Source organism: Bubalus bubalis, chromosome 4 (assembly GCF_019923935.1).
Source record: "Bubalus bubalis isolate 160015118507 breed Murrah chromosome 4, NDDB_SH_1, whole genome shotgun sequence".
Lineage (NCBI taxonomy): Eukaryota > Metazoa > Chordata > Mammalia > Artiodactyla > Bovidae > Bubalus > Bubalus bubalis.
The window spans coordinates 112,492,871-112,519,442 of NC_059160.1; the positions used below are offsets into that span (position 1 = coordinate 112,492,871).

The 26,572-nt window shown below is 37.0% G+C and overlaps 1 protein-coding gene across 10 annotated transcripts in view; it reads right to left on the reverse strand.

Annotated features, from left to right (window-relative positions):
* The window catches only part of NAV3 (neuron navigator 3), a 908,237-nt gene that overhangs the window by 197,047 nt on the left and 684,618 nt on the right, over positions 1-26,572 (reverse strand). For 9 of the 10 annotated variants that reach the window (XM_044941915.2, XM_044941916.2, XM_044941918.2 and 6 more), the window contains 3 exons: positions 23,090-23,158; positions 19,845-19,984; positions 7,724-8,750 (listed from right to left, as the gene is read on the reverse strand). In XM_044941915.2, coding sequence (XP_044797850.2) covers positions 7,724-8,750; positions 19,845-19,984; positions 23,090-23,158 — 1,236 coding nt within the window. The remainder of the gene's footprint in view (positions 1-7,723; positions 8,751-19,844; positions 19,985-23,089; positions 23,159-26,572) is intronic. The other variant, XM_044941914.2, reaches the window with a different exon arrangement.

Genomic DNA, 26,572 nt, shown 5'->3' on the forward strand with positions numbered 1-26,572 from the left:
AAAAAAAAAAAAAAAAAGACCTTTTCCAAGAAAAGATGAAATATAGGAAAAAGAAACAGTAGTGGTTTGGTTGGGCAATCTGGCACTGAAGCTTGTAAGCTAAATATAGAAAGGGCAGTTTACCAAGCTTCTCTCTGAAGAAATGCCAACTCATAGCCATCTTCCACACAACAGACCCTCTTCTAGCATCGGCTGTGTTTTCCTGCTTAAAATACTGCTGTGTGAGGGAGGTTAAACTGCTACCCTCTACCCTATGCAGATATATATATCAAATCTAGCAGAGCCAAGTTTGCAAGGCAAGCTTTCAATAAGCTTTAGTTTGTGCTGATGACCAATTATGCCCAGTTCACATAAAACCACAAGTGCCGCATAATCTGTAATAATAGCTGCAGGGCTTACAAAAGTTTTATCTGCAAGATGGTTAAATGCTTCACATTTCAATCTTTGTAAACTCACAACCTCCTACTCAATATGCTGGTTCAACAAACAAGTTAAACTTAAAACCATATGAGTAAGCATTTTCAAAACGAAGGTTTTGCATTCTTTGCCTTTCAGAACATCGTATATTCAGGTGCCAATTTTCTGTGTCACTTTCTAGGCAAATCTGAGATCTCCAAAATCTTGTTACAACCTAAATCTTTCCCCAAAACCCCTAATGTTGTTGTTCAAGACACATTATATCAAACAAAAGGAAACCTCTAAATTCAGACCTTCTTAACCTGATTTTATAAACCAAGTATGTATAGAAGGTTTCTGCTTATATTTAATAGTTAATCAACGGGTTTAAGAAGCACATTGATTTTTCTCTCAGTTTAACAATGTTTTGCCTTATCTAAAGGTTGAGTTCATTTTTCTTTTCCTTTGTGAAATGTTCCCCCCCGATTCTCTCTCTTTGTCTTCAGATGTTTGCTCTATGTCCAAAATACTCTTTTCTTGACATTTACCACAAATGGTCAGAAAATAACAAAGAGCACATAGACCTCCTCAAACTCATAAGTTATGAATCTGGTTAATAGCTATTTTGAAATTTATTGGGTGCTATTATAAATATTGTGGTTTAGAGAAAATGTACAGGTCTTTCATGCCTCCTTGACTAACTTCACTATTCATGTATCTTTACAGGCACAAAACGTATAGCTGTGAAGTAATGAAAGTAAAAGAAATGAAGAAAACATGACACATGGAGAGAGAGGAGGCAATTCTGAAGGTCCCAAGGAACTGCAGTAACAAGTTTTGAACTCCAGGCAAGGGAAACAAGTTTGAAGACTGTAACATAGAGGGTAGATACCAAGAAAGAAGAGGAACATGGAAAAGTAAGCTTTTCTTCTTAAGTATGTTCTTACTCTTTATCTTTCTTTTCCTCCTATAATCAGTACCTCTAATACAATGGCAACCCACTCCAGTATTCTTGCCTGGAGAATCCCATGGATGGAGGAGCCTGGTGGGCTACAGTCCATGGGGTCACAAAGAGTTGGACACGACTGAGTGACTTAACTTTCTTTCTAATACAAGTTTAACGAAGCTGACCCTGAAAGTCAGTAAATGTCTCCTTCATCTAGCCACTGAACCTGGTATATCCTCCCTGACCTCTCCCACTAACAATTTACTTACACAAGACAAAGTACATTTTCAGATTGTGCCGCACACCCATGCTCTCAAGTGCTAGACTACACACTCACACAAAGTCTAAAGTTTTTGACATTCAAGAGTTTCTACTACAATCAGGCTGCAATCAGTCTTCGTATTCTAGGAAAATTGATCTTGCCAACAACCTACATATCTTGTGTTGATCCTGTATATTTGGCTTCTTTAGTCCTACATTTCCTTTTCTGTCCCTCTCATCTCTAAATGTTCAACTCTCACTTCTCTTTCAGAATCCGGCTTAAGTGCTACTTTCTGATTCCAACAACTAGTGGTAATTTTCCATTTTTCAAAATCTCAGTTGCCAAATCTGGTTCACTACTGTTTTTGTTTTTTTTTTTTTAAACATTTCCTGCTTCATTTTGTGGTTATGTTTGAGTCAGTCTCTCTTCTACTACACTGTGGACCACAGAAAGAAAATAACATATGGGATGTGTGACGTTTCACTCTGACCCTGATGCCTTATAAAGTAAGCTATTTAGCAGGGAGTCAGAAGTAGGGGAGATACATGAATGAATGTCCTGAAGAGTAGATACGGTTTCATTTTGTAAACATTTTAAAGTTGTTTATATTTCAACTAAACTTTACCATTTATAGGAATAAAAGACTTCTGACTTTTTCTTATTCCATTGTACATTATTGGCAGTGTTTCTATTCTTCTATAGTGGGTGAGTCTAAGCCATGATGATGGTGTTTCACTCAATTTTTATTTGGTTCCTATTGTGGGAGGCTTGTCCTGGGCAATTATGCTATCAAATAAAAATAGACAAGACTCATTTTTCAATGAGTTTATGTTATAGTTGGAGGTGGCTGAATTCATACTTGTTAATAAGTAAACAAACAAAAACAGTGGATGGTGATAAACTATGTACAAAACACAAGAGGACAATATAGCATACAATTCTGGCAAGAGGCATTGTGAGTGTTCCTTCGGATTAGATAGCTGAAGATAGACTGTGTTAATAAGCATCATGTAAGTAGAGCTCTGATGAAAAGGAGCCTGCTCTAATCCAGGAGAAAGTCCTTACATGCAGAGAGAATGTCTATGACAAAGTCCCCAAAGTAGGACAAGTGAGTTTGCTGAGAACAGAAGGAACGCAGGGATGCAGGGAGTGTGGTTTAAGGGCTAGATAGAGGTGAGATAGAGGCCAGATTGTGCAGGAACTTGTAGGGTTTGGTAAGAACCTTGGGTTTTACTACATGTAATGGAAAGCCAACAGACGGTTTTATGAGTTTAAATGACATAAAATTTATTCTTTTAGAGGATTAGAGTCCCTGTTGTGTGAACGATGTTACTGGAAAGAGCCAACAGGAGATGCTGGAAGACTCACTGGAAACTAGGTGAAAATTGGTGGTACCATGTCTTGGGCCAAGGGAAGGAGAGTGGAAATAGAAATGTACAACTAAGGGATGTTTTAGAGAACGAGACAATAGAACTAGCTGAAAATTAGACGTATTGGGAGGGAATGATTGAAAGAGAAAAATGAAGTATGGATTCATTCTAAATTTTCTTCCTAGTTTCCCAATGAAGTAATCATGGATTCTAACCTCTAGTTTCTAGCAGTTTTGGTTACTAGCATTTGCATATTACTTAGCAATTTGCCTGTTATTTTTTCCATCATGCTTTGATTGTAAAAATGTCAAGTTTGGATGATGCCATAACATTCTTCCTCCCACCTGACAAATTCTAACTCATCTTTTAAGTCTTATCTGTTTTTTCACCTTTTCTTTAATGCATACATTGACTCCACCCTCACACAAGAGTCAGGAAAACTCTTCTACATTATTTGTTGTATACATTTCCATGAGAACAATTAGTTTTTTTAAGTTCTTGATTAAATTCTTATCATTATCACCCATATACTGAACCCCCACAGAGCAGAGACTTTTTTGCTCTTTGTAACTCTTATAACACAGTATTTTCAGAATGAGTAATGAGTACATAAAAGGAAAAAAAAAAACTTTGGTGATTTTCTTTTACTTAAACTATGGAAACTGGTCACTGTATCACTTAAGAATCTTCAGTAGTCACCTTAACACTTAAAAAGACAGCTTAATCCATTCATACAGGTCTAAATACTGGAAACTTCTTACAGTGAATTAAAATCTTTTTCAAGTTTTCATCTTGATTTTAGTGCTATCCACACATTAAATGGATAAGGTATGCCAAATTCAGAACTACTTTTATCACACTGTAGTGATAAATGAGCTACAGGAACTTAATATAGAATATCCTTGTACTATACAGGAGTAGGTCTAATATAAAATTCATTAACTTCTAAAACTCAACATTATATTTATAGGACATTGAACATTCAATTTGCAGTAAAGAATATTATGAAGCAAATATTAAAGTCCCCAAAGGAATAATTAATAACCAGCATGACCTAGAAGTAGACTGAGAACAAGGAAACATATACATGACCCATCAATCTTCTCATTATATAAAGGTTATTTAATTTTCTTTAAATATCAAACATGCATGTTATATATATATATACACACACATAAATATGTGTTTTAAATTTATTCTACTTAAAAGCAGTAAAGTATTTCCCATTATAAATGAATTTTGATGAAGATATCTGCAAATCTGCTATTGACATTTTCCCAGCCAGAATTTCCTTAGTAACAATATCTCCTATTTCTACATGTACAGAAAGAACTGTGAAGCAAAGGAGAGCACACTAGAGATTCAGGCGTATATGGGTTCAAAGGCAAACTCCTGCTAGCCCTGTGACTTTAAGGGATTATCATTATTCTGCCTTGAAATTGCTGCTTCTTCATCCCTGTAAAATGCTGTTATATCCCTTTGTCCTGGGTTTATGACACAGTTTAAATGAAAAAAAAAAAAGAATATAAATTTCGTAATAGAGACTTGCATTAAGTAAGCACTCAACAAACATCATTATAAAATAGTACATTATTACTATTATGAAATGATTAGCAACACTAGGAAAGTCTGTCAAGGATCTTCCAAGAAAAATTTGTAAATGGTGTTGGAGTAGAGTTGAAAAGACATTGGGGTCACAACAGCCCTATGATGTGACTCTACAACTTTCACTGACCATTACAAAGCTTGAATACTGTCTACTCTAAGATGATTTATATTATCATTACTAAACTATTCTGAATTTATAAAACACTTCAAGCAACCTTTGCTTCATATGTAGACTATGATATGACATTTCTGATTCAATGGTTTTATTTGTTTTCAATTACTTTAAATTATTGACAATAAAACACAGAATTAATGACATTTATAAGCAATTTATTCTGAATCTGGCTCTGTGCTTAAGTCTTTACACAAGACTGTCCTAATTTAATCTTTAAAACAACCAAATGAGGTAGATATTCGATCACACTTTACAGTTTCTACAGGTTAGAAACTGAAGTCTGTGGAAGGTCATTTACAACGTGGTAGGTACTATTCTGGGGCTTCCCTGGTGGCTCAGACGGTAAAGCGTCTGCCTGCAATGCGGGAGACCCGGTTCGATTCCTGGGTCGGGAAGAACCCCTGAAAATGGCAATCCACTCCAGCACTCTTGCCTGGAAAAATCCCATGGATGGAGGAGCCTGATAGGCTACAGTCCATGGGGTTACAAAGAGTCGGACAGGACTGAGTGACTTCACTTTCACTTTTAGGTACTGTTCTTAGCCCTGTGTAAGTATCAACTCATTTAACCTTCAAATTACCTTATGAGGAAGCTTCTATTATTGCTACCTCCATTTTACAGATTATAAAAACTGAGGTCCAGCATCTTTAAATGGATTACACAAAGTCACATGATCAATAAATGATGTCATCAAGATTTCAACCCAGGGACCCTGGCTCTTGGGGCCACTGTCTCAACAATACAAGGTGCTATTTCTGAACCATGGTAGAACACACAGACTTGACAGCCTGAAAGCCGAGCTACTTGGCTATACTACCTCACGTTTATAGTCTTCATATTAAAGAGTGCAAACAGAAACTGAAAGAGGCTGGAAAATTTGGCAAAGTCACACAGCTGATTCACACTTTAACCTCTAAACTGTGCTGCTTCCTCTTTTAAATTAGCAAAGGCTATACTTTCAAATGGAAATCACTAAATCTGTACCCACTGGATATGTTATTGCAAACAACCCAAAACATCTGCTGCTACTTACAGAAAGAAGCTTGCTAAATTGGTGGGTATGTCCTTTCTGCGTAGATTTATACTTTCTTGTTGAAATTCATCTGTGGTGATTTGAAATGAGGGACGTTTTTTTACGGAATATACTTGAGAGCCCCAAGTGTGCCGAGTGTAGCATATTTCAAACTTTATAATTTCTTCTTATATCGTTGAAATGTGGAGTATGATTCTAACATCTTAAATTGTTTTTGGTCAGGTAGGGTCTCTGGAGTTAAAAGGATCTGCCGACTCCCGCTGTAATGGGGGTGAGGCAGGCATGATCTGGAGCGCTCCGGCTCAGCCACTGGTCTGCAGCCCAGTGTGTCCCTCCCCCAGGCGAGTGGCCGTTAGAGCAACTGTCAGGGAGCAACTGTTACTGATCCGCTCACACATTGGCTGGCGCTGCAGTGCCCCACCCACCCCCCGGCCCCGTATAAAAAGAGTCTGACTTCCGACTGAGGGAAGATGGTTTTTGAGGCACTAGCCTGCCATCTTCTTGGTCTGCTACCTTTCTGATTAAAGTCATTATTCCTTGACCCAGCGACCCGTCTCTGGATTTACTGCCCTGCCTTGCAGCGAGCAGAGTGAGCTTGGGCTCCATGACACCGTGCCATTTGAATACAACAGTTTTAAAATGGATCATTGCTATAAGTCAGAAGAGCAGACTTAAATAAGGTAAGCTAAGATCTGAAAATCGGTAACTAAACATTTGTTTGGATGAGTACATAAAGCCCTGGTGGGGGGTGGGGATGGGGATCACTTAAAGCACTTAGGTTTTCCAGGGAGGGAAAACAAAGCATTATAATGATTTTCTTTACTTAAAAACTCATATATGCAATAAATTTAATAAAATTTGAAACAATATAATCTTGATCATTTCCTATTTGTAGTAAATGCTACATCCTATTTTTCCTATTTTTCCAGTTGTATAGATAAACTATACAACTGCCAAAATCACAGGCATTATTCCTTTCCAGTAACCTCTTCACAGAAAAGACAGGGAATGAATATAGTGACACAGCAGCACTGACATTTCTAACTGATTAAAACTTAACCACAAAACAATAGGCAAAACGTATTCTTTTTAGAGCTGTGTAGTAGGATATATATTTGAAAATATAGCATGTGCTATATATTTTAATACATGAAAACTAAAATATAAATAAAACAAAAAGTTAATAAAGTATAAATATAATAATTACATTGATCATTATTTTTACCTAGAAACACAGGCCTAGCTGTGGAAAGTTAATACACATTTTATGCTGGGAAAACAATGCCTTATAAACAACATATAACAAACATGTACAAGGTGCCGGAATATATAATAAGCATCTTATATGCATTATGCATGTTATTCTTCCCAACTCAGCAAATCAGATACTATTCCTCTTTGACACTTGAAAATAATGAGATTAAGGATGTTAAATTCATTGTCCAAAGGCATATAGCTGATCAGTGGCAGACCTGGGTATCAAGTCTACATATGCCTGATTCTAGAACCTGCACCCTTAACCATTAGGGTCTACTTTCTCCCATGGGTGAAATATCTTTAAACTCTGTAAAAACAATAATTATTTTAAATGACTAATAAAATTATTTTGAATGACGAATAGTAAGAGGCCCAAGAAAAAAGTCATGGCACCTGGGTTCTATTTTGCCTTGGACAACGAGTAGGTTCACTTTCAAAGGCCTCCAGTTCTTGAGTAGAGAGGGGAAGAAAAAGGGGAGAGGGGAAGTACAAGAGGACTAGCAGACTGGATACAGGAGCTTTTCTCATAAAATTTTTCACTCTGGGCCTCTAACTTCAGAATGAACCATTGTTCCACAACGACTATGTGAAATAGGACTCTGCAACCTTCCTCAGGACACTCTGAGTACACAGACCTGTCACTGTTTAAAGCTGTGGAGAAGAGAGGCCACCTTACCTATAGATGAATGGAGCCACAGTGGCGGTATTTGGGTGGCTGTGTTGCTGCTGCTGAGGGAGTTGGACAGCACCGTTTCCCATGCTCTGCCCACTGCCTTGCACCACTAAACCAACAGAGGAACCCACCAGAGAAGCATGGCTGGTTTCCCTTCCTTCCAAGGGAGCGGGGCAACTGGATGTGCTTGCTTTCTCAGTGGTTATGGGCTTAGGGAAGGACTGGGAAGGGCTTCCCTTGGTAGTCCTGAATTTTTCAGACTCTTTGCTTGCTGAGTTGCCAGGTGAAACAGTCTGCTTTGCTGTTGGCACCTTTGAGCCCGGCTTTGGGATTCCACTGGACGAGGGGATTAAGCTTTCCTTCTTGGCTGCTGTCGTCTTGCTACCCTTTGGGATTAAGCTTGCAATTTTAGAGGTCTTTTTTGGAGCTGTCTCCATCATCTGATCTTTTTCGTCCTTGACCAGCTTTTCAGTACAAACTTTACTTTTGTCCCTGTTCTTTTCCTCTTTTTCCTTTGGCTGTAGCAAAGACTTTTTATTGCTGAGATTTTTGCTTCCAGCTTTTGGAGGGGCTAATTTTGGTGACACTTTGGGGCTGCTGTTTGTCGAGCCACCGCTATTGAGACCACTGTTCAAACCTTCCATTTCACCAGATTCAGAAAAGGCATCGTCTTCCTTCACGCCATCACTGGGTCCTGAACTGGCCGACTGCGGGGGGCGTAAAGCAGTCCGGGCATTGACCAGCTTGAATTTCTCAAGCATGGATTTCTGTCCTGAGGGAGCTGTTTTGACCCCTTCTGAGGCAGGGGCCTTCAGTCTGTCTGCAGACGGTGTGGGAGAGGTGGTTGGGCTTCCCTGCTTCACGGTGAGCATGGTGGAGGTGGCGCTGTGCTTGGCATTCATGGACTTGCTGCGCCATGGCTTGCTGGTGCTCGGGGAAGGGATGGCTGAGGCAGGGGGCTGCCCCGCAGTTCCAGGAGGCTGCATGTTACCATTTACCCCTGAAGATGGTTGAGGTCCTTTGGAGGAATCTGGACATGGTTAAGAACAAACATTTTTAAAAGGCTGATTAGTTTTTGATCATTTATATCAAGCTACTTTTTGAGGGCTATCAGAAAATAAGGCCTAGTGTCATATGAGTACTTACAGTGCACTAGTGTTAACTTACTTTCCACTCAGCAATCTCATTATGATTTGAATTTTTATATGACTGTTACAACACTGATGAATGCTAGATTAAAAGTCTTAAAAAACTAAACCAAAAAAAAGATGTTATAATATCATATAGAAGAAAAAAAATGAGTTTGGAGTTAAGAGATTTCAGCATAAATTTAACTATATAGCATTTGAGAACCATATAATTCTGGTCATGTTATTACCTGAAGTTTCATCTACCATAAATACCTCCTTCTTCCATCCTCTTTTTCTGAGAAATGGAGTGATAAAAAATTAAATTATCTACTTATGTAAAAAAGGCAACAATGATACTGTTAACATACTAGATATTGTCAAATTAATACAAAGTTGTCTTGATGAAATGTCCAAAGGAAATAGTTTACTAAAGAATCTTTTAATAATATTCCAGAATTGGAGTCTATTAAACCAATTAAATATTAATAAATATAAAACTACAATGCTTTCACTTTTAAATGTTTTCTTCAAGGGTATCAAAATGCATGATAAAAACATGTAATTAAGTCAATTGGTATAGAATACTTGTCTTACCTATTTTTCAAAAGAAAAATTTACATAAAAAGTTAGTAAAGAAGTTAGAGACATGAAAAAAGGTTAAATTGCTTATTGAGTTTTTGTATGAGTTAGCTTTTCTTTTTTAATAAATGTGCCTAAAATAATATAGTAGATTTGTGAAGTTTATATTAATAAAAACAACTGTATAGACAAATGTGGGCTTCACTGGTGGCTCAGCTATAAAGAATCCACCTGCAATATAGGAGATGCAGCAGGAACTGTAGGTTTGATCCCTGGGTTGGGAAGATCCCCTGGAGAAGGAATCAACAATCCACTCCAGTATCCTTGCCTGGAAAATCCCATGGACATAGGAGCCTGGCAGGCTATATAGTCCGTGGGGGTCACAAGAGTCGGATATGATTTAGTGACTAAAACAACAACAAATAGACAACTATTTTATATTGAGTTGGTACACCAACATTGACTTCTAATTCTATGTTTCCTACAATTCCACATTTTAACTATAAAAATTGGTGTAATTCTGTGTTTAAAAATGCTTCACTAAAATGTAGTAGTTCACTGATAACCCAATACGCTTACATGGTATATTTAAATTTGAAAGCATAGGACAATACATTGATTTTTTTTTACAGTATTTAAAGTCTGTAATCGTGTCCATTTCTAGAATATTTGTCAGGCTCCATTTGGTTCATACACAAACAGTAAGATATTCTTATAAACAGTAGAAGTATCTGACTAATTCCAGACAAACAAATCCAAACAAGATTCAAATGTCCAATGTCTCAAATACCTTCAGTCTCTGTGAATGGATTTCAATTCTTTACTTGTATCTGTTTTAAGTATAGGTTATTCCAGATTTACTTCACTTACAGATTCTTTTCAGAAACTGTTAACATTTCATTGTAATCTGAATCATTCTCAGTAGCAGATAGAGTACACTGATTACCTACAGTTAGAAATGCCTATCAAACATTTCTTCAGAACAGCTCCTACTTATTGATCAGGTCTCACTTTCACCTCACTTCCTCTGCAAAAAAAAAAACAAAAACATCATTTCCACCCTCACCTCTGTTCTCCCTAGCATCAGGTCTGGGTTAGGTGACGACTCTTGTGTGCTCACTCAATCGTATTCAACTCTTTGCCACCCCATGGACTGTAGCCCGCCAGGCTCCTTTATCCATGGAATTTTCCAGGCAAGAATGGAGTCGGTTGCCATTTCTACATGAGGGGATCTTCCCGGCCCAGGTATCGAACCTGCACCTATTGAGTCTCCTGCTTTGGCAGGTGTTTTCTTTACCGCTGCGTCACCTGGAAAGCCCCTACCATAGTTTTTTATTTCTTTTATTATAGCCATTATAACTTCACTGTAATTGTCTGTTTCTTCTACTACATCTATATATATGGTCCATGAAAGCAAAGACCATATATTATGGTCTATATTATGCATAGTTCTGTACTATGTACACAGTACCTTCTATGTGTAGGACACTAAGTATCTGACATTCATTAATTCAATCTTTCCAACAACTGCATGAAATTTTCATTATTACCCTCATTTTGCATGTGAAGAAACTGAAGCACAATGAGGTTAAATAACTTGGCCAACATTACAAAATTTGTAAGTGACACGTTTGAGAACTAAATTTAGCTTGGAGTTCTAAGTTAATTCTGTCAATGACTATGTCATAATATTTTCAAATGTATATAGTGCTAAATACAATTTTACAGTTTCTGAAAGTGATAAGGAGTAACACTGTTCCTGGACTCTGGAAACACAGAAGATAGTCAATGTCAAACTAATGCCTTGAATAGAATTGCCAAATGAACTTTATTTCTTGATTACCTGGGTTCAACTGGAAACTAAGAATATACCCAAGCAAGATGAATTTTCTCAAGTTCTGTGACTTGTGTACATGCCTGTGAATTTCACAGAGTGAACTTACTATTTCAGTGATTTTTGTCAACATCTATGGCTCTATTTTGACTATCTACAGAAATATTAATCAGTGCTATTTAGTTCCTACGATCTCTGGGACATGAATCTAGACACAACAGCTGTTAAATTTTACTGAGTAGCTATTTTGTGTAATGTCCTAGACTCCCCGAGACACAATCTGGTCAGAGGAAAGAAATTGGATTCACAAAAGATGAATGGCATATACTAAGTGTTAAATGAGTCGGATGTGGGGAAGAAAATGGAAGAGTTCAGAAGTGCAGCAAAGGCTGTACAATATTAAATAAGATCAAGACAAATGAGCTAAGGGAGATACACAGACATTCATGGCAGGAGGAATATAGGATTTTTCCAGGAAACTATGTGAAAATTTATTCTATGTATTTACTTTTAAATAATATGCATATTGGGATTAAGAGTTGGAGAGAAACAAAGTACCCCCAAAATGAAAGCATAGTCTGCTGTATTATTGTTTATAGGAACATAATGGCCTCATATTGAATTTATCTTCACTTTCTTACATTGATCCCAAAAGTTATGTGCAATATTCTTATTCTAGAATGAAAATATTATTAATGATTATTACAAACATAATAATGCCTACTAGCTACTAACATTTTATTGAAGTTTCTTTATATTTTCTCACATTAGCATTCACAACAACCTGATGAGATGAGAAGGGTTCCTATCTGTTTTTTCCAGCTTTTTTTTTATATATACAATTTTATAATTACTTTGCCTATCTTTTTTGGGGGAAGGGCTTCTATTTCTAATACACACTTGGGTAAGCCAAGGGTTTGAGGATCTAAACAACTCATTCAGTGGAATACAACTAGTTAGGAATTACTGTGTGGCTAGAACTGATCCCACATGTGTGATTCTAGTTCCCAGGTAGTGCTTGTGGTAAAGAACCCACCTGCCAATGCAGGAGATATAAGAGACATGGGTTCGATTCCTGTGTTAGGAAGACCTCTCCAGGAGAAGAGAATGGCAACCCACTCCAGTATTCTTGCCTGGAGAATCCGATGGACAGAGGAGCCTGGCAGGCTACAGTCCATGGCATCACAAAGAGTCAGACAACACTGAAGCGACTTAGTGTGTGTGATTCTAGAGCCCAAGCTCTGTTGTTGCTGTACAATATGTAACATTCTAAGTGTGTAATGTAAGGGTCTCAGACTTCAGTGTGTGCTTCAGTCACTGGGGATCCTACTGAATGCCCATCACTTGTGCTTTAGCAGATCTGCAGGAGGCCCTGAGATCCTGCATTTCTAACAAGCTTCACGTGATGGCAATGCTGCTGGTACAGACCATGCTTTGAGTAAAAGAGTTTGAACAGATTGGGAAATCAGGGCAACTGCTGAAATGATCAGCTTTAAAGAATTGTTTATTATGATAGTGTCGAAATTAGCTAAATTCATTTAAACTTGTCACACCTATGCAGCATTAATATTGTTTACTCTGTGAACTTCTGGAATCTTGGCCAGTTCAACCTTCCCCCAGATGCTTGGCAGTTTGTGGTGAGGGACCACTATAAACAAAAGAAGCCTATCAGGTTTTCCTAATGTCTTTTATTTCATCATTTTAGCACATACTTAGTGTGTATCTTCTGTTTCTGCAATCAGGTTAAGAAGTCAGGGGATTCCTCTGGTGTCTGTCTGGGAGCTTTGGTGAAGATGAGAGGAGAGGGTCACAAAAGGACCAGTCAGGATGCTCTTTAAGCATGCTGATGTTAGCTAGACAGACGGCTATCACCGTTCAAGTAGAGGGGAAATTCAACATCATAACACTCTAAAATGAGACAGGAGGGACTCCGAATTATGACATCTATATCCAGCCCACAGTCTCAGTCATACAACAGCTGTAAAATTGTCCTCAGATGAGTACACACAGAGAAGACACTTCTCTGAGCTCAACTTTCAGTCTGCCCCCATCTAGACAGAGTCACAATGAGGTGCTTCAGGTTTCATGAAGAGCGCAATTCATAGGTCGCTGTGCATCCAGGGAACATTAGAATAATGAGTGTCTCTGGGCTCCTCACAAGAAAGGCTGCAGAACAATAGCCACTGAAATGACAGCCTTTCAGCTCTGACAGAGTAGGGGCCGCCACACATTCTGCTCTCTGTTCCATTTACATCTTCAGTAGTAAGCAGCCTGGTCTCTCAGATACATTTCTGAGTGTTGTTATCTCAGCTTCTGTGAATGGTTAGCTGGGTATGGGGAGAAGCACAGCTCTGTACATCTAAAGGCATTCGTGCAACAAACTTGTAGCCTGTGTTTGCAGGGGCCCCTCTCTGCCTATAACTGTTCCTTGTCTCTGATCTCCAAAGAGAAAGGTACTTGCACTCCTGTTCTTTTCCTCCCCCTTCTTCTCCACCACCACCAATTCCATTACAACCAATAACCAATTATTTTCTAACGGCTTACTTTTCCCAGATACTTTGACATATGGTATCACCATGAGAGCTCTAACAACATGCCTCATTTAAATTCATAATAACCTACGATATAATTATGATCTCTACTATTATATATGAGAAAACTGAACCTCAGAGAAAGCAACTTGCTCCAAATCATACATATGGTAAAATTTAGAAAAGAGACTCAAAATTGGAAACCAGGCTTATGTGACTCCAAAATTTGGAAGATTTTGATACTCTCTTCTTTCCATATGTCCATGGCCCACCCAGAAATTCTGCCAGTACGGTTCTCCAGAAAGTCACGTTTGTCACAACAGTGAAGGCAATCGGATAACTCCCTGAAGTGTGGGTTCCTTCTTCCTCAACAAATTGAGGAGAATATACATGGGGAGGATATCATACAAGATACTATTCAGCTAGCCATATACTATCTCCTGGGACATCCTGCTGACACCATCCTTCTGAGCTGATGTTAAAGAAGATTTTAATTCTCGCTCAGAAAACACCTAAATTCACAGAGTTAATTTTTAGTTATTACATACTGCAAAAAATTAACTTTGATGACCTGGGAAAAGTGCCAATCTGTTCTAAAATTACTACACGGAGGTAAATGTGGCAGTCACAACAGGCATATGGGAAGTTTAGATAAAGACGATTCTCTGGGGAAATTTGGCAGGTTAGCTTCAGAGCTTAGAGACGTGCTGCCAACAGTGCCACTAGCCTGAGAAGCAGACCAGGGAACACCCTCAGTTATTTCTCTCTTCTTCCTCACTCAGTAGTATGCTGTTCAGATGCAAACAAACAAGTTTCAACTTACAAAGTAATGACAAAGCGCATGCGCACTCAGTCACTCAGTCGTGTCCGACTCTTGGAGACCCCATGGACTGTAGCCCCGCCAGGCTCCTCTGTCCATGGGATTTTTCAGGCAGGAATACTGAAGTGGGTTGCCATTTCCTCCTCCAGGAGATCTTCCCAACCCGGGGATCAAACCCACATACCCTGCATTGGCAGGTGGGTTCTTCACCAGAGTCACCTTGGAAGCCCAATGACAAAGTAAAAACCACCAAAAATAACAACAGCACCTCCATTTTTGAAGTATTTACTGTCTAGCTGGCATTGTGGTCAGTGACATGTACAGTCCCTACTAAATATTCAGCATCACAGATCACTATGGAAGGGAGGAAATGATTGATCAATGTAGTCATGCTAATTAGCGTGGTAAATAATTAGATTCTCATTTTATAATAATATGCCAAAATACTTTGAACATTTTGAAATTTAAAAAAAGGAGCATTCAGATTTAAATATGGCTTGTTATCAACTGGCCCTGGTTTACCTCACCACACTGTTTCCCATAAATGATAGTTTTCAAAATGCCTCAATCATCAGTTTTATGATGACTCAACAGAAACTTGGAATGCTGTTACAAGGATTGTAGAGGCACTGTCCATTCTGTGCGTGTATATATTGTACCATATGTAAGGTGAGAGTGCTGCTTTGTGGACTACTGTAAGATTTAGGGAAGCTTCAGTTCACCAGCCAGATTCTTGAAACATACCTAATTTATGTATAAGCATGTATAATATGTGTACACCTCAATATGTGAGCATGTATACATAGAAAACAACATATTGTCTATTTAATTGTATCACTTGATCTATGTACTTAATTACTTTACCTCATAAAAATCCCCAAGATTAACCTGAAGTTATCATGTCATTATAGGTTTATATAATAATTAAGGAAATAAAGCAAAAAGTCATGGCAGAATACATAAATCTCCAGTAAAGGGACATAATAAGTAAAATATATTTGCATTGCATTGAAAAGAAAATAAAAGAGTTCATTTTTTGTCTTTTGGTAATTTCAGAGTAATTTTTTAAAAATACTTAACTAGATAACTGTTTTAAAAAACCATGAGTAATACAATATTTACATTAAACTGGTAGTTTAAAAAAAAACAATTTTGCTAAATTCTCTGGATCAAGTCTACCAAATCTATATTGAATGTAAGTGAAAGAAAACACCTCCACACCAGAAGCTACTTCATTAGAATCTAGGAAAACAGAAAACAAATCTCTTTTGGAGATGTGCAAGTTCCATGTAAGAATCACATGGGAGAAATATAAAGAGACGGGAGCATGCCCTATGCTGCTGTGGTGTTTCTTAGCAACACAGAAAAACATCTCTCTGCTAAGAAACTCTGTCAAGTAATATGTGTTCAGGGATCATAATTCAGAAAGGGAATTCCAAATAGAGCCAGGAATATTTACATTCATGATAACACTAAACTGTTAAGCTGTTTTCATATTTATCATGTCAATTTTATAAAACAATTATTAAGATAAACTACTTCAGTCATAAAAAATATGTCCAAATGAACCACAGCATTTTTTCCCATAGGATCCCTGCTTTCCACTGAAGAGGTATTTGATTTTTCTTTAAAGCATACATTTGTCTAGAGTAATTTTATAGGCTCCACAAGCAAACTGCTAAATGCTAGCGTCAGAATATATTATTCATTGTCAGTTTCTGAATGGCAGGTCATCAAGGGAAGAAACTTGGACTCCCCAATGAAATGCTTCTCTACAAACAATGCTGTCTTCATTTCACCGTTTGTTCTGTGAAATTTGTCCCTACTACATTCCATTTCAACAGAATGGTGGATGGTATTGCTTTATATTTTAACAACATTTCTATTTAGCCTTCTCTGCAAGTGATAATTAATCTGTGGCCATGTTCACTGATATTTTAATCCATTTGGTGAAAGGAGCACACTATTTTTTGGTTTGTATTATTATTAAGATGATATTAGATGTATCATTTGAAGTGTGGTTTGTTATTCTCTACTGATTTTCCTTTATTAGATAAGTCACAAAATTCCAAATAAGCTATTTTTACCATCCCAAACATGTGAGAAGCCACTGTGCTTTCAAAATTATGTTTTTAAATAAGTGAAATTTCTTTAATTGTGAATAAGTCTTTACTATCTACTACAAATTCTAGAGATTCCCCAATTGATTCATATAAGTCATCATTTAAGACTTAAGTAGAAAGTACATTTTTCATTTAGAAGCATTCAGGGAGCACATTACAGATAGTATGATTATTTTTTCTAGCAAAATATTTATTAAACATAAATGCTATACTTTCTAATAACTAAAAAGAAAAGGCAATTAGAATACTCAAGTCAGTACTTTCTGAATTCTGTCATTGTAATACTGTAATCTTTGAAAATCTTGTTAAACTTTAACCTTATTTGGACATGCCCAGGATATGTATGCAAACTAGTTGGTCACAGAGATCAACTTATTATCTGATAGAATATTTTTAGAAGTTATCCTACCACAAAACATCTCCATGTCAAAAGGTTAAATAATTCTTATCCAAAAAGATGTACCAAGGAACAGTCTAAAGGATAAATTATGAACTGTTTCATATGCGATGTTTATATTTGCTTGGTTTGCTCTATAGTTTAAGATAATATTTTGACCATATGGCTTCCCAGGTAGCACTAGTGTTAAAGAACCTGCCTGCCAATGCAGAAGACCTAAGAGACACAGGTTCAATCCCTGGATTAGGAAGATTCCTTGGAGGAAGACATGGCAACCCACTCCAGTGCTCTTGCCTAGAGAATCCCATCTCTTGCCTGGCAAAACTCCTGGTGGGCTACAGTCCAGAGGGTTGCACAGAGTTGGGCACAACTGAAATGACAGCATGCACGCACATTTGGCAATATAAAATAGCATGATACAATGATTAATTTAAAAATGATATTGGAAGTACTGACATGAAGTTGCATCTCCATGTGAATAGAAAATGCCACATAACATATAAAACAAATTCTCCAGGCCAGAATACTGGACTCTGGGTAGCCTTTCCCTTCTCCAGGGGATCTTCCCAACCTAGAGATCAAACCCAGGTCTCCCACATTGCAGGTGGATTCTTTACCAGCTGAGCCACAAGGGAAACCCAAGAATACTGGAGTGGATAGCCTATCCCTTCTCCAGTGAATCTTTCCATCCCAGGAATCGAACCAGGGTCTCCTGCATTGCAGGTGGATTCTCTACCAACTGAGCTATGAGGAAAGCCCTGTATTATATAATGCAATTTAAGCTTTGTTATTGACAGTTTCAGACCATTTAATGCCTAAATTTAATATATTATAAATATTTGTGAGTGTGAGATCATCCACTTTAAAGGTTTTAGAATTTTACTTTGTTGGAATTAAAAGTAATGGCTATAATTCACCAGGAAAACTTTTGCTCTTGAGACCAACGTAAGGAAATCTGCTTGTGGTCAAAAATCACATAATGTATGTCATCTGTCTCCACCTTGCGGTTATTGTAAATACTGCTACTTTTTAGAGAGGCTGAATGGCTATGGAAAAATAGGAGTATTTGGCTATCTTTGGATTTTTACTTTTAGATACCAGAAATGTAAAAAAGTATTTCACTTTTAAATGACTGAAAAGTACATTGTTATATCAAAGTGTTAGGTCATCTAAAGCATTTCTAGGTTTCTTTGCCAATGTTACTAGTCATTTCTTACAAAAATATTATGTGACTGTAGTATCATGTAGCCAAATTGGACACCTGAGCATTCCACTCAGCATATATGGTCTAAGCCTGTTTACTTTCCATTAGAATTTCACAGGCCATTGACACTTTCTAGAAAAGTCACAAAATGAGGGAGATATTTTTGTGATAAGAAATTGTTGTCCAGGAGAAGTATAAGTCTTCAGAAATACTTCTTCTTAGGTTCTCAAATCAAAGTTTTTATTGTCTATTTTAAAGAAAAAAATCCTAACTTCCAAATACATACTATTTTCTTCTTTTTCCATTTAACTCAAGAACTGGGGATCTTACACTGCTCTGTTTATAGGGGTTTAGAGTCTGCCCAGTTGTGTTTTAATAGGTAAGAAATTTTCAGTAAAGTGTATAGATCACTCCTATCAATTCAACTATAGATCACCCATAGATTACCCTTGTCAATTCTGAGTAAAAGAACTCTCATCAAATCATCCATATGAAACAATTGGAAATGTTCGAATCAGAGCCAAAAAACTTTTAACCTGGTTGAATTAATCAAACTAAACTTGCCAGCTGTTCTACCACTAAGCATATTTGTCACTATTGAATTTCCTGTTACATGGAGAGTTAAATACTACAAAGAGAAGTTTTATTGATCAGAAAACACTACCTCAAAATCTTGCAACATGCCCTCATCCCTCACAGGGTCACACTGCTCCCAACAGCAGAAGTTCTTGGTTTTCTTATGGTTTAGATGTAAATTACACATCCTCCCACTTGGATGCATGATCCATAGGGATATGCATCAAGCCAGAGCCTCTTTAAATACATGCTGCACACACTATAGAGAACTGTGTATCATATAGTTAATATATAATCTGCCTTTAACACACTTCCAACTGTATCCTTTCTTCCTTATCAGTATGTGGTTGGATATTTCTATCATATACCCTTTCAAGAAAGTAAAACAAACCTGAATAATTTGTCTCTTAAAGGAAAAATCAAGGTCATAATATTTATTTGTCCTGCTGCTTCCAAAGACTAAATATCTCTCATAATTATGTCTTAAATTCTGATTGCTTCAAACTCAACTTCCCCAAACACTTAGGGCACTTAATTAATTTAGTTAACTAAAACTAAGGATTCAAAGACATTTTATGTAGGTTTATGATTTCAGAATAAACATTCACAAAACATGAGAAGACAAAAGAAAATATTATTTACATGCATCCAGGAGGAAATCTTTGAGAAACAGATTTTAAACATAGGGATATCACTAACTGCTTTAATATAAATGACTACATTTCCTTAAAATATTCTCCAGATCAGAAAGGTCCTGAAGAAAGCTGGATGCTTTCTTCAAGAGGATGCACTTACAAAACATAAGAAAGTCCACTGATAACATTTCCACTCCAAATACTGTAACATTGCTTACACGCTAGATTTAGCATGTAATTTACGAGGCTCATAGGTTACACTTGTGCCTTTATGATGTAAGGGGAGAACACGTACCTTTTTCATTGCCATTTGCATAATTTGGAGGCTTGTTTTTATCAATGCTGTTAAAGCTCTGACTTCTCCTATTTAAATTGGAGGCTCCCTGGACCTTGCTGCTGTTGCCTGCAGCTGGCACCCTAGAGGGACCTGGAAGCCTGAAATAGTACAAGAAAAATTACATCATTATAGTACATTACAAAAAGATAGAGAAAAGGAGGTTCTGAATAGGGAAGGGTTAATGGGAAAATCATAATTTATGGAGTTCAGCAAAAATTGTTGGTTTAAGTGACAAATTGCTAAATACAACATTTGAGAATCACCAGAAAAGTCTTGTTTCATATGATTAATCTGCCTCCAAAGTATATTAATAATGCAAGACAATTAGAAATAAAGTAATTCTAACTAAAAAACTCACTCTTATCACATGCCTGATGAATACAACTTTGATTAAAGGGGCTGTAACAATTATATGAAAAGCAAGGGAAATAATAATATTTTATTATGTTCTCAGGATATTAAGCATCTGCCTGCAATTATTGTTAAGTTTTTTCAATGTATGGGACATTTGTTTTTATCTTAGGTGGCTGTATCTTAAATGAACTTACACGTTAATAACAAGAAGAATAAAGTTACATAATAAACTGCAAAGAGCAAACACTTACTGAATATCTGAGCTAGTTAATTACTCTAAAACATGATGTGGAGACCAGGGTCATGAGTTTGTTCATACTGGACCCACCTGTCTCACATAAAAACTTTCACTTGCTTGCCAAAAGTGAAGACCTGGACTTTACCTGGTTACCCCACAAGTGTGGCTAATAATCACACAAGCCATGTGACAAAAAAGATGCAAGTCTCATAAGAAAAAAAAAATCTGTTAGTAGAATGACAATTTAAAATGCACATACAGTGAGAGTTGCTTCAGCTCCTTTTATATGAAGGACAGAGGAAATACATGTAGACTATCTTAACATTAGGGAAAGCTTGACAAGAGTTAATGTACTTAAGTTGTTTTACTTCAACTATAATTAAACATCAGTTTGGATCATTTATTTCACTGTTTAAACAGTTCCCATATTAAAATTTCAAGTATTCAGTTATTTCAAGGATGGTGCCTAAAATATGCAATTACAATATTTTATTTAGTGTATACTGCATATTTATAATAAACAGTCCACATAAAACTAGAAATTAAGAGCTAGTATTGGTATTCTAGACATATTTAAAAACTTGATATTACGCACTGCCAGCGTCTTTGCTAGTTTTTGCTGCCACCGTGTGAACGTCACTGTGTACTGCTCTAATAAATTCTATTTTAAAAGAAAAGTAACAAAAAACGTAGAACTTATAGAGGTAGCATTTTTTTTTTACTGTTATCCTTTAGAAAAGGTTTAAAGTAAAAGAATGTTTATATCTGTTATACTGGTACCCAATATATTACAATTTCCCAACCCTTTGCTACCATATTCAAAATTTAACTCGCCTTATTACACTACCTGATATACTATCGCCATAGATCCTTAGGAAATCAAACTCTTAAATGTATACTATAAATATTTTACAATAGTAACAGGTATAGCAAAAAGGAATGTACATCAGGAAAATACACACACCAGCTTGAAAACAGAAGTGTTGATATCTTGGAATAGTTAATAGCTTCAAAATGTTGACTGTATTTTGGAGTTTAAATACATATGGCTGTTAATAGTTCCTTCAGCTATTTTGCTAATTAGAGGTTGTGTCATACACAAGATTAGAATCTTTCCCAAATGACTCCAGCATTTAACTTTTGCTCAAATGGATCTACAGGGTTTGTAAGTCTAGCACAATAACCAAGACACCAGGAATTTTGGAGACCAGTGATTGCACTGTGTAGAAAGAACTCAATTAATTAATTTGGCTAAATGTCCCAATCATAATAAAAATGAGAACTAGTCCTGTAGACTCAGGCACAGACTTAGAAAGTTCAGTCCAAACTCACATTTATAAACAGATTTTGTTACAAAATTTGCCCTGATTGCAATGAAACTTGCTGTGTTTCTAGAAAGCAATTAAATTGCATTTTAATCATGACTGTGACCCATGGAGCCAAGTGATCTTTAGTTCTCAGAAGAACAAATTAAAACAAATTAAAAAATCCATTTGCTCTTCTCATTACCCTAATTTGACAGTCAGCCAGAGCTCTAGATCATTCATCAAAGTAATAAAAAGAGAAATGAGAATGAAGCCAAAAAAAAGAGATGTTCTATTAAACTGAAGAAGTACTTAAAATACATTTTACATTCATAAGTCTCAGAAGTAGTAATAAAAAAATGCTCACTGAACATGGAAGGTCATTGTTCTTTCCATATCCTAATTTATCTCATTTCTTCTGGTTTTTCATTAAATACCCTCTCAATTTGCCTATCCAGAATCAGTTTAATTACTATGGAAATAAGCATAAGTTAGAAAACCAAGGCAAGGGGAAAACATTTCAAGTCAAGGCACCATCAGCAGTCCTTGTGGTCAAACACTGCATAATATGATTCATTATTAGAGTAGTGACTAGTTAACCACCAGTGAGACACTCTCCCAGTGAGTGAGATGGCACAAATAACTACATGATAATCAGGGGGCAAAACACATTTGCTGTGGCTTCACTTAGCTGTACCATCATTAACGTTAAAAAAAGATCAATTTTCACACATTTTATATACTATTGATTTTTCAAACAGTACATAATGCACTGTCATTTATTATACTATACTGACTTTAAAATACATATTTCATAAAGAAGAAAAAATTTAAAGTGTTAAAGGAATGACCCAGGTTGACCTGGTGCTAATTGCCCCACAAAAATCTGCCAATGTGTCTCAGTGCTGCTTCAAAATGTGCAATAATCAATGCAAGGCCATTTCAAAAAGCAATTATAATCTTGTTTTACTTCCAGAATTTGTGACCTGGAAAGAAGAGGGTCTTCAAAGTAATTTTTTTCCTTAATTTTCTCTAAGCCTAGAACCTAGACTTTAGCCCAGTCATAGCACTATGTGTAACAAAACTAAATTAAAGGAACTCAAGATCCATTTCATAATTGAACACAACAAGCTCATCCTCAAGAAGTCATGTGGAAATCTACTTGGAAAAATTCAGTACTCTAACCTTTTCATCCAGAAGTATGTCATTTTTTGAAAAAAAAAAAAAATTAGAATGATAGGACAAAATATCACTGGGCATTTACTTTATTATCACTAATAAGCAATAAATTAGAGATATTAACTGACCTAGTAGGCTTTTTTTGACTGGTTGCAATTCCACTGTGATTAGACTGAGTTGCATATCTGGCTGCCAGACTGTATGAGGAGAAACAGAGAAATTGAATTAAAGAGATTCCTTGAACATGGAAAGAAAGTACAAACTTACAAGAAAACTATGAGTTAATGAAATGCAATTGGAACATGTATAAACATGCATAAAGAATAAATTAATTAGAAAATTATGATAATGTAACATATACACCATGACCATTGATTATGAACATACTATGAAATAATTAATGCTGTGTACCCCCTTAATAAGTGTGTTGTCAATGACTGTAAAATAATGGCTGTGTGACAATATTAGTGCCTTCTTAAGTAGTAGTATTCCATCTTATAAAGAACTCAACCTTTGTAAATGACAGTGAAAACTTCAGGAAAGCTACAATTTGACTTATACCATAGCAAGATCTCTTTCTCAAAAAAAGATTTAAATAAAAAAAAGTATGAAATGAGAACCATTGTTTTATGAAATCTAATTAGAAAATTTTAACCTAAATACCATTTTGAATACCAAAAGTTAAAATATCTGGTTTCTGTCTAATTAGTTATTTCTGATCTCCAGTCCTGGATACAACATTTTAAGGAAGTGATTAATAAAATCCTTTCTGGAGAAAGAGCTATGCAAAAATTGAGATTAAAATGGAGTCAGATTCTTCAAAAACAGAACAACTACTGAGGACAATTTCTGGGCATTCTTAAATTACAATTCTTAATGATTTTTTAAATCACAATCTTTGGTCAAAAATACACCAAAGAGCATCATGGAAACTGAGCTTTGAAGAACAGTGGATACTTTATAAACAAAATCAGCATCTGTGCTTCAGTTTGAACTGGTTTCTGAATTACCTAATGGCTCTGAAACTAGAGTTCTGAGGACACAGTAAGACCCAGTGGACCCAGACATTTTCACATGCGCTGTGATGGCCATGAGTTGGTGTGTGAGTAGAGAAACACTGTGCTTTGAATGGTGCCTCTACATGAAGCCAGTTGTACATGCACAGTTTTCAAGGCCTCCAAGGAGACAGGAACAACATGGAGGTGTTGGAATCAGGGTAGAAGGGTTGTGTGGAGCCCTGCTGTCCAGCCAATTGTTTTCCTGCTAAGCAGAGGGTATGTAATCAGAATGGTGTCCTTGAAATGGTGACATGTTTCCTAAGTAAACTCTGACTCCACAGAGGCAGCCTGTGGTGGGAGCATGCAGGTCCTTAGAACTGCCTGGCTAGAGAGGAACAAATACATCCTCATATTGAGATAGGTTTTCAGAGCACTTGTTTTCAAGAGCATACATAATATATTCTCATTTGCAGACAGTGCATTCTGTATTCCAATGGCACTGGACACTAAGACAGCTGGCCACAATGGCCAAACTACACCTCAACTACCAGAACATAAGAGGACAGCTTACAAAACAGAAACAACAGAGCGTCACAGTGGAACAGGACATTCACTCAAAATTTAAATGTAAAAGTACCTGCCGTGAAAAAAGAATCTTTTGTGAAGGTGTCAACTGAGAAAAAGAGAACTACCTAAAGGTTTACCCTGAAGTCTTCTATCCTGTACCTTCAAATTGAAGACAAATATTAGCAGGAGAGATGCCCATAAAAAAATGCACGTTCCCTAAGGGAGCTGAGGCCAGCTCACTGATACTTTCCTCCATGATTTATAAAGTATCATAATTTCTACTATGGAAGTGGAAACCAACAGCAAAATCGAGACAAGTTAATTGGCCAAAATCAATTTGATTTTATTGCCCATGCGTGTTTTCTAATTATCAGAGAATATAGGGTTTCTTAGGTGGCTTACAAGTAAAGAATCCACCTCTCAAAGAAGGAAACACGGGAGACGCAGGTTTGGTCCATGGGTCAGGAAGATCCTGTGGAGAAGGAAATGGCAACCCATTCCCGTATTTTAGCCTGGGCAATCCCATGGATAGAGGAGCTGGTGGGCTACAGTCCACTGGGCCACAAAGAGTTGGACATGACTGAGCACACACACATCAGAGAATACAAGTTGCCTATATTTTTGTACCCTACTCCCATTCTTTAAAACTTGGTTTCTGCTCTATTCTCTCCTTGCAATTGTGAAACTTGTTATTTGAAGAACACAAGAGTTTGATTCAGTTCTTAACATATTCTAATGTCTTTGTATTTGACCATATTGTTCCCTCTGCCTTTCTGACTCTCTTTCATAGACTGTCATTTGAAGAACACAAATAAACTCAATCGATCTGCCCATCATCATTCTTGATCATTTTCTCTTTCCTTCACCTCTTCCATTATCCATCTCTTAAAGACATGCTTTTTCATATGCTATCTTTCCTCAAACACTTGTATATGCATTCTTTCATTTGAGTCTTACATAAGATTTCAGGTAAAATCAACTAGAAAGTGAAAGTTAGTCATTCAGTCGTGTCCAACTCTTTATAAGCCCATGGAATGTAGCTCGCTAGGCTCCTCAGTCCATGGAATTCTCCAGGCAAGAATACTGGAGTGGGTAGCCATACTCTTGGGCTTTCCTGGTGGCTCAGTGGTAAAGACTCTGCCTGCAATGCAGGAGACACAGGTTCTGTCCCTGGGTCAGGAAGATCCCCTGGAGGAGGGCGTGGCAATCCACTCTAGTACTCTTGCCTAGAGAATCCCATGGACAGAGGAGCCTGGCAGGCCATAGGGTCACACAAACTCAGACATGACTGAAGCAACTAACCTTTATTCAGGGGATCTTTACCACCCGGGGATTGAACCCTGGTTCCTGATGGGGTTAATTAATAATCGAAGGCTAGAGTTAATATCTGCATCATATCGCCAGTGATTAACATCAGATGAATAAAAGACACCCATTTCCATGACCAAACTCACCATTTTCTTTTTTAAATCCCAAGTTCTAATCAGATTCTTTCTTTCATTTCATGATTTCTGTTCACAAGATCACCATTTTATTTAACCCTCTGGGCTTGAAACCTCAGTAGTCAACTCTTCCATTTTTCCTTCCTATTAATTACTGTAGATGTGCAATCAGTATCCTGACATGCTGATTCGACCTCTACAAATTTATTTGTATCTATGTTCTCCCTCAACTTTCATGTTTCCCATGCTAACTCAAGCCTCAACACTTTCCACAGAGACTCTGCTGCTGCTGCTGCTAAGTCACTTCAGTCGTGTCCGACTCTGTGTGACCCCATAGACGGCAGCCCACCAGGCTGCCCCATCCCTGGGATTCTTGAGGCAAGAACACTGGAGTGGGTTGCCATTTCCTTCTCCAATGCATGAAAGTGAAAAGTGAAAGTGAAGTCGCTCAGTTGTGTCTGACTTAGCGGCCCCATGGACCGCAGCCTACCAGGCTCGTCCGTCCATGGGATTTTCCAGGCAAGAGTACTGGAGTAGGGTGCCATTGCCTTCTCTGATAGAGACTCTAGTTCCCTTCATTTTTCTTAATTTTTTTTAACCTGAC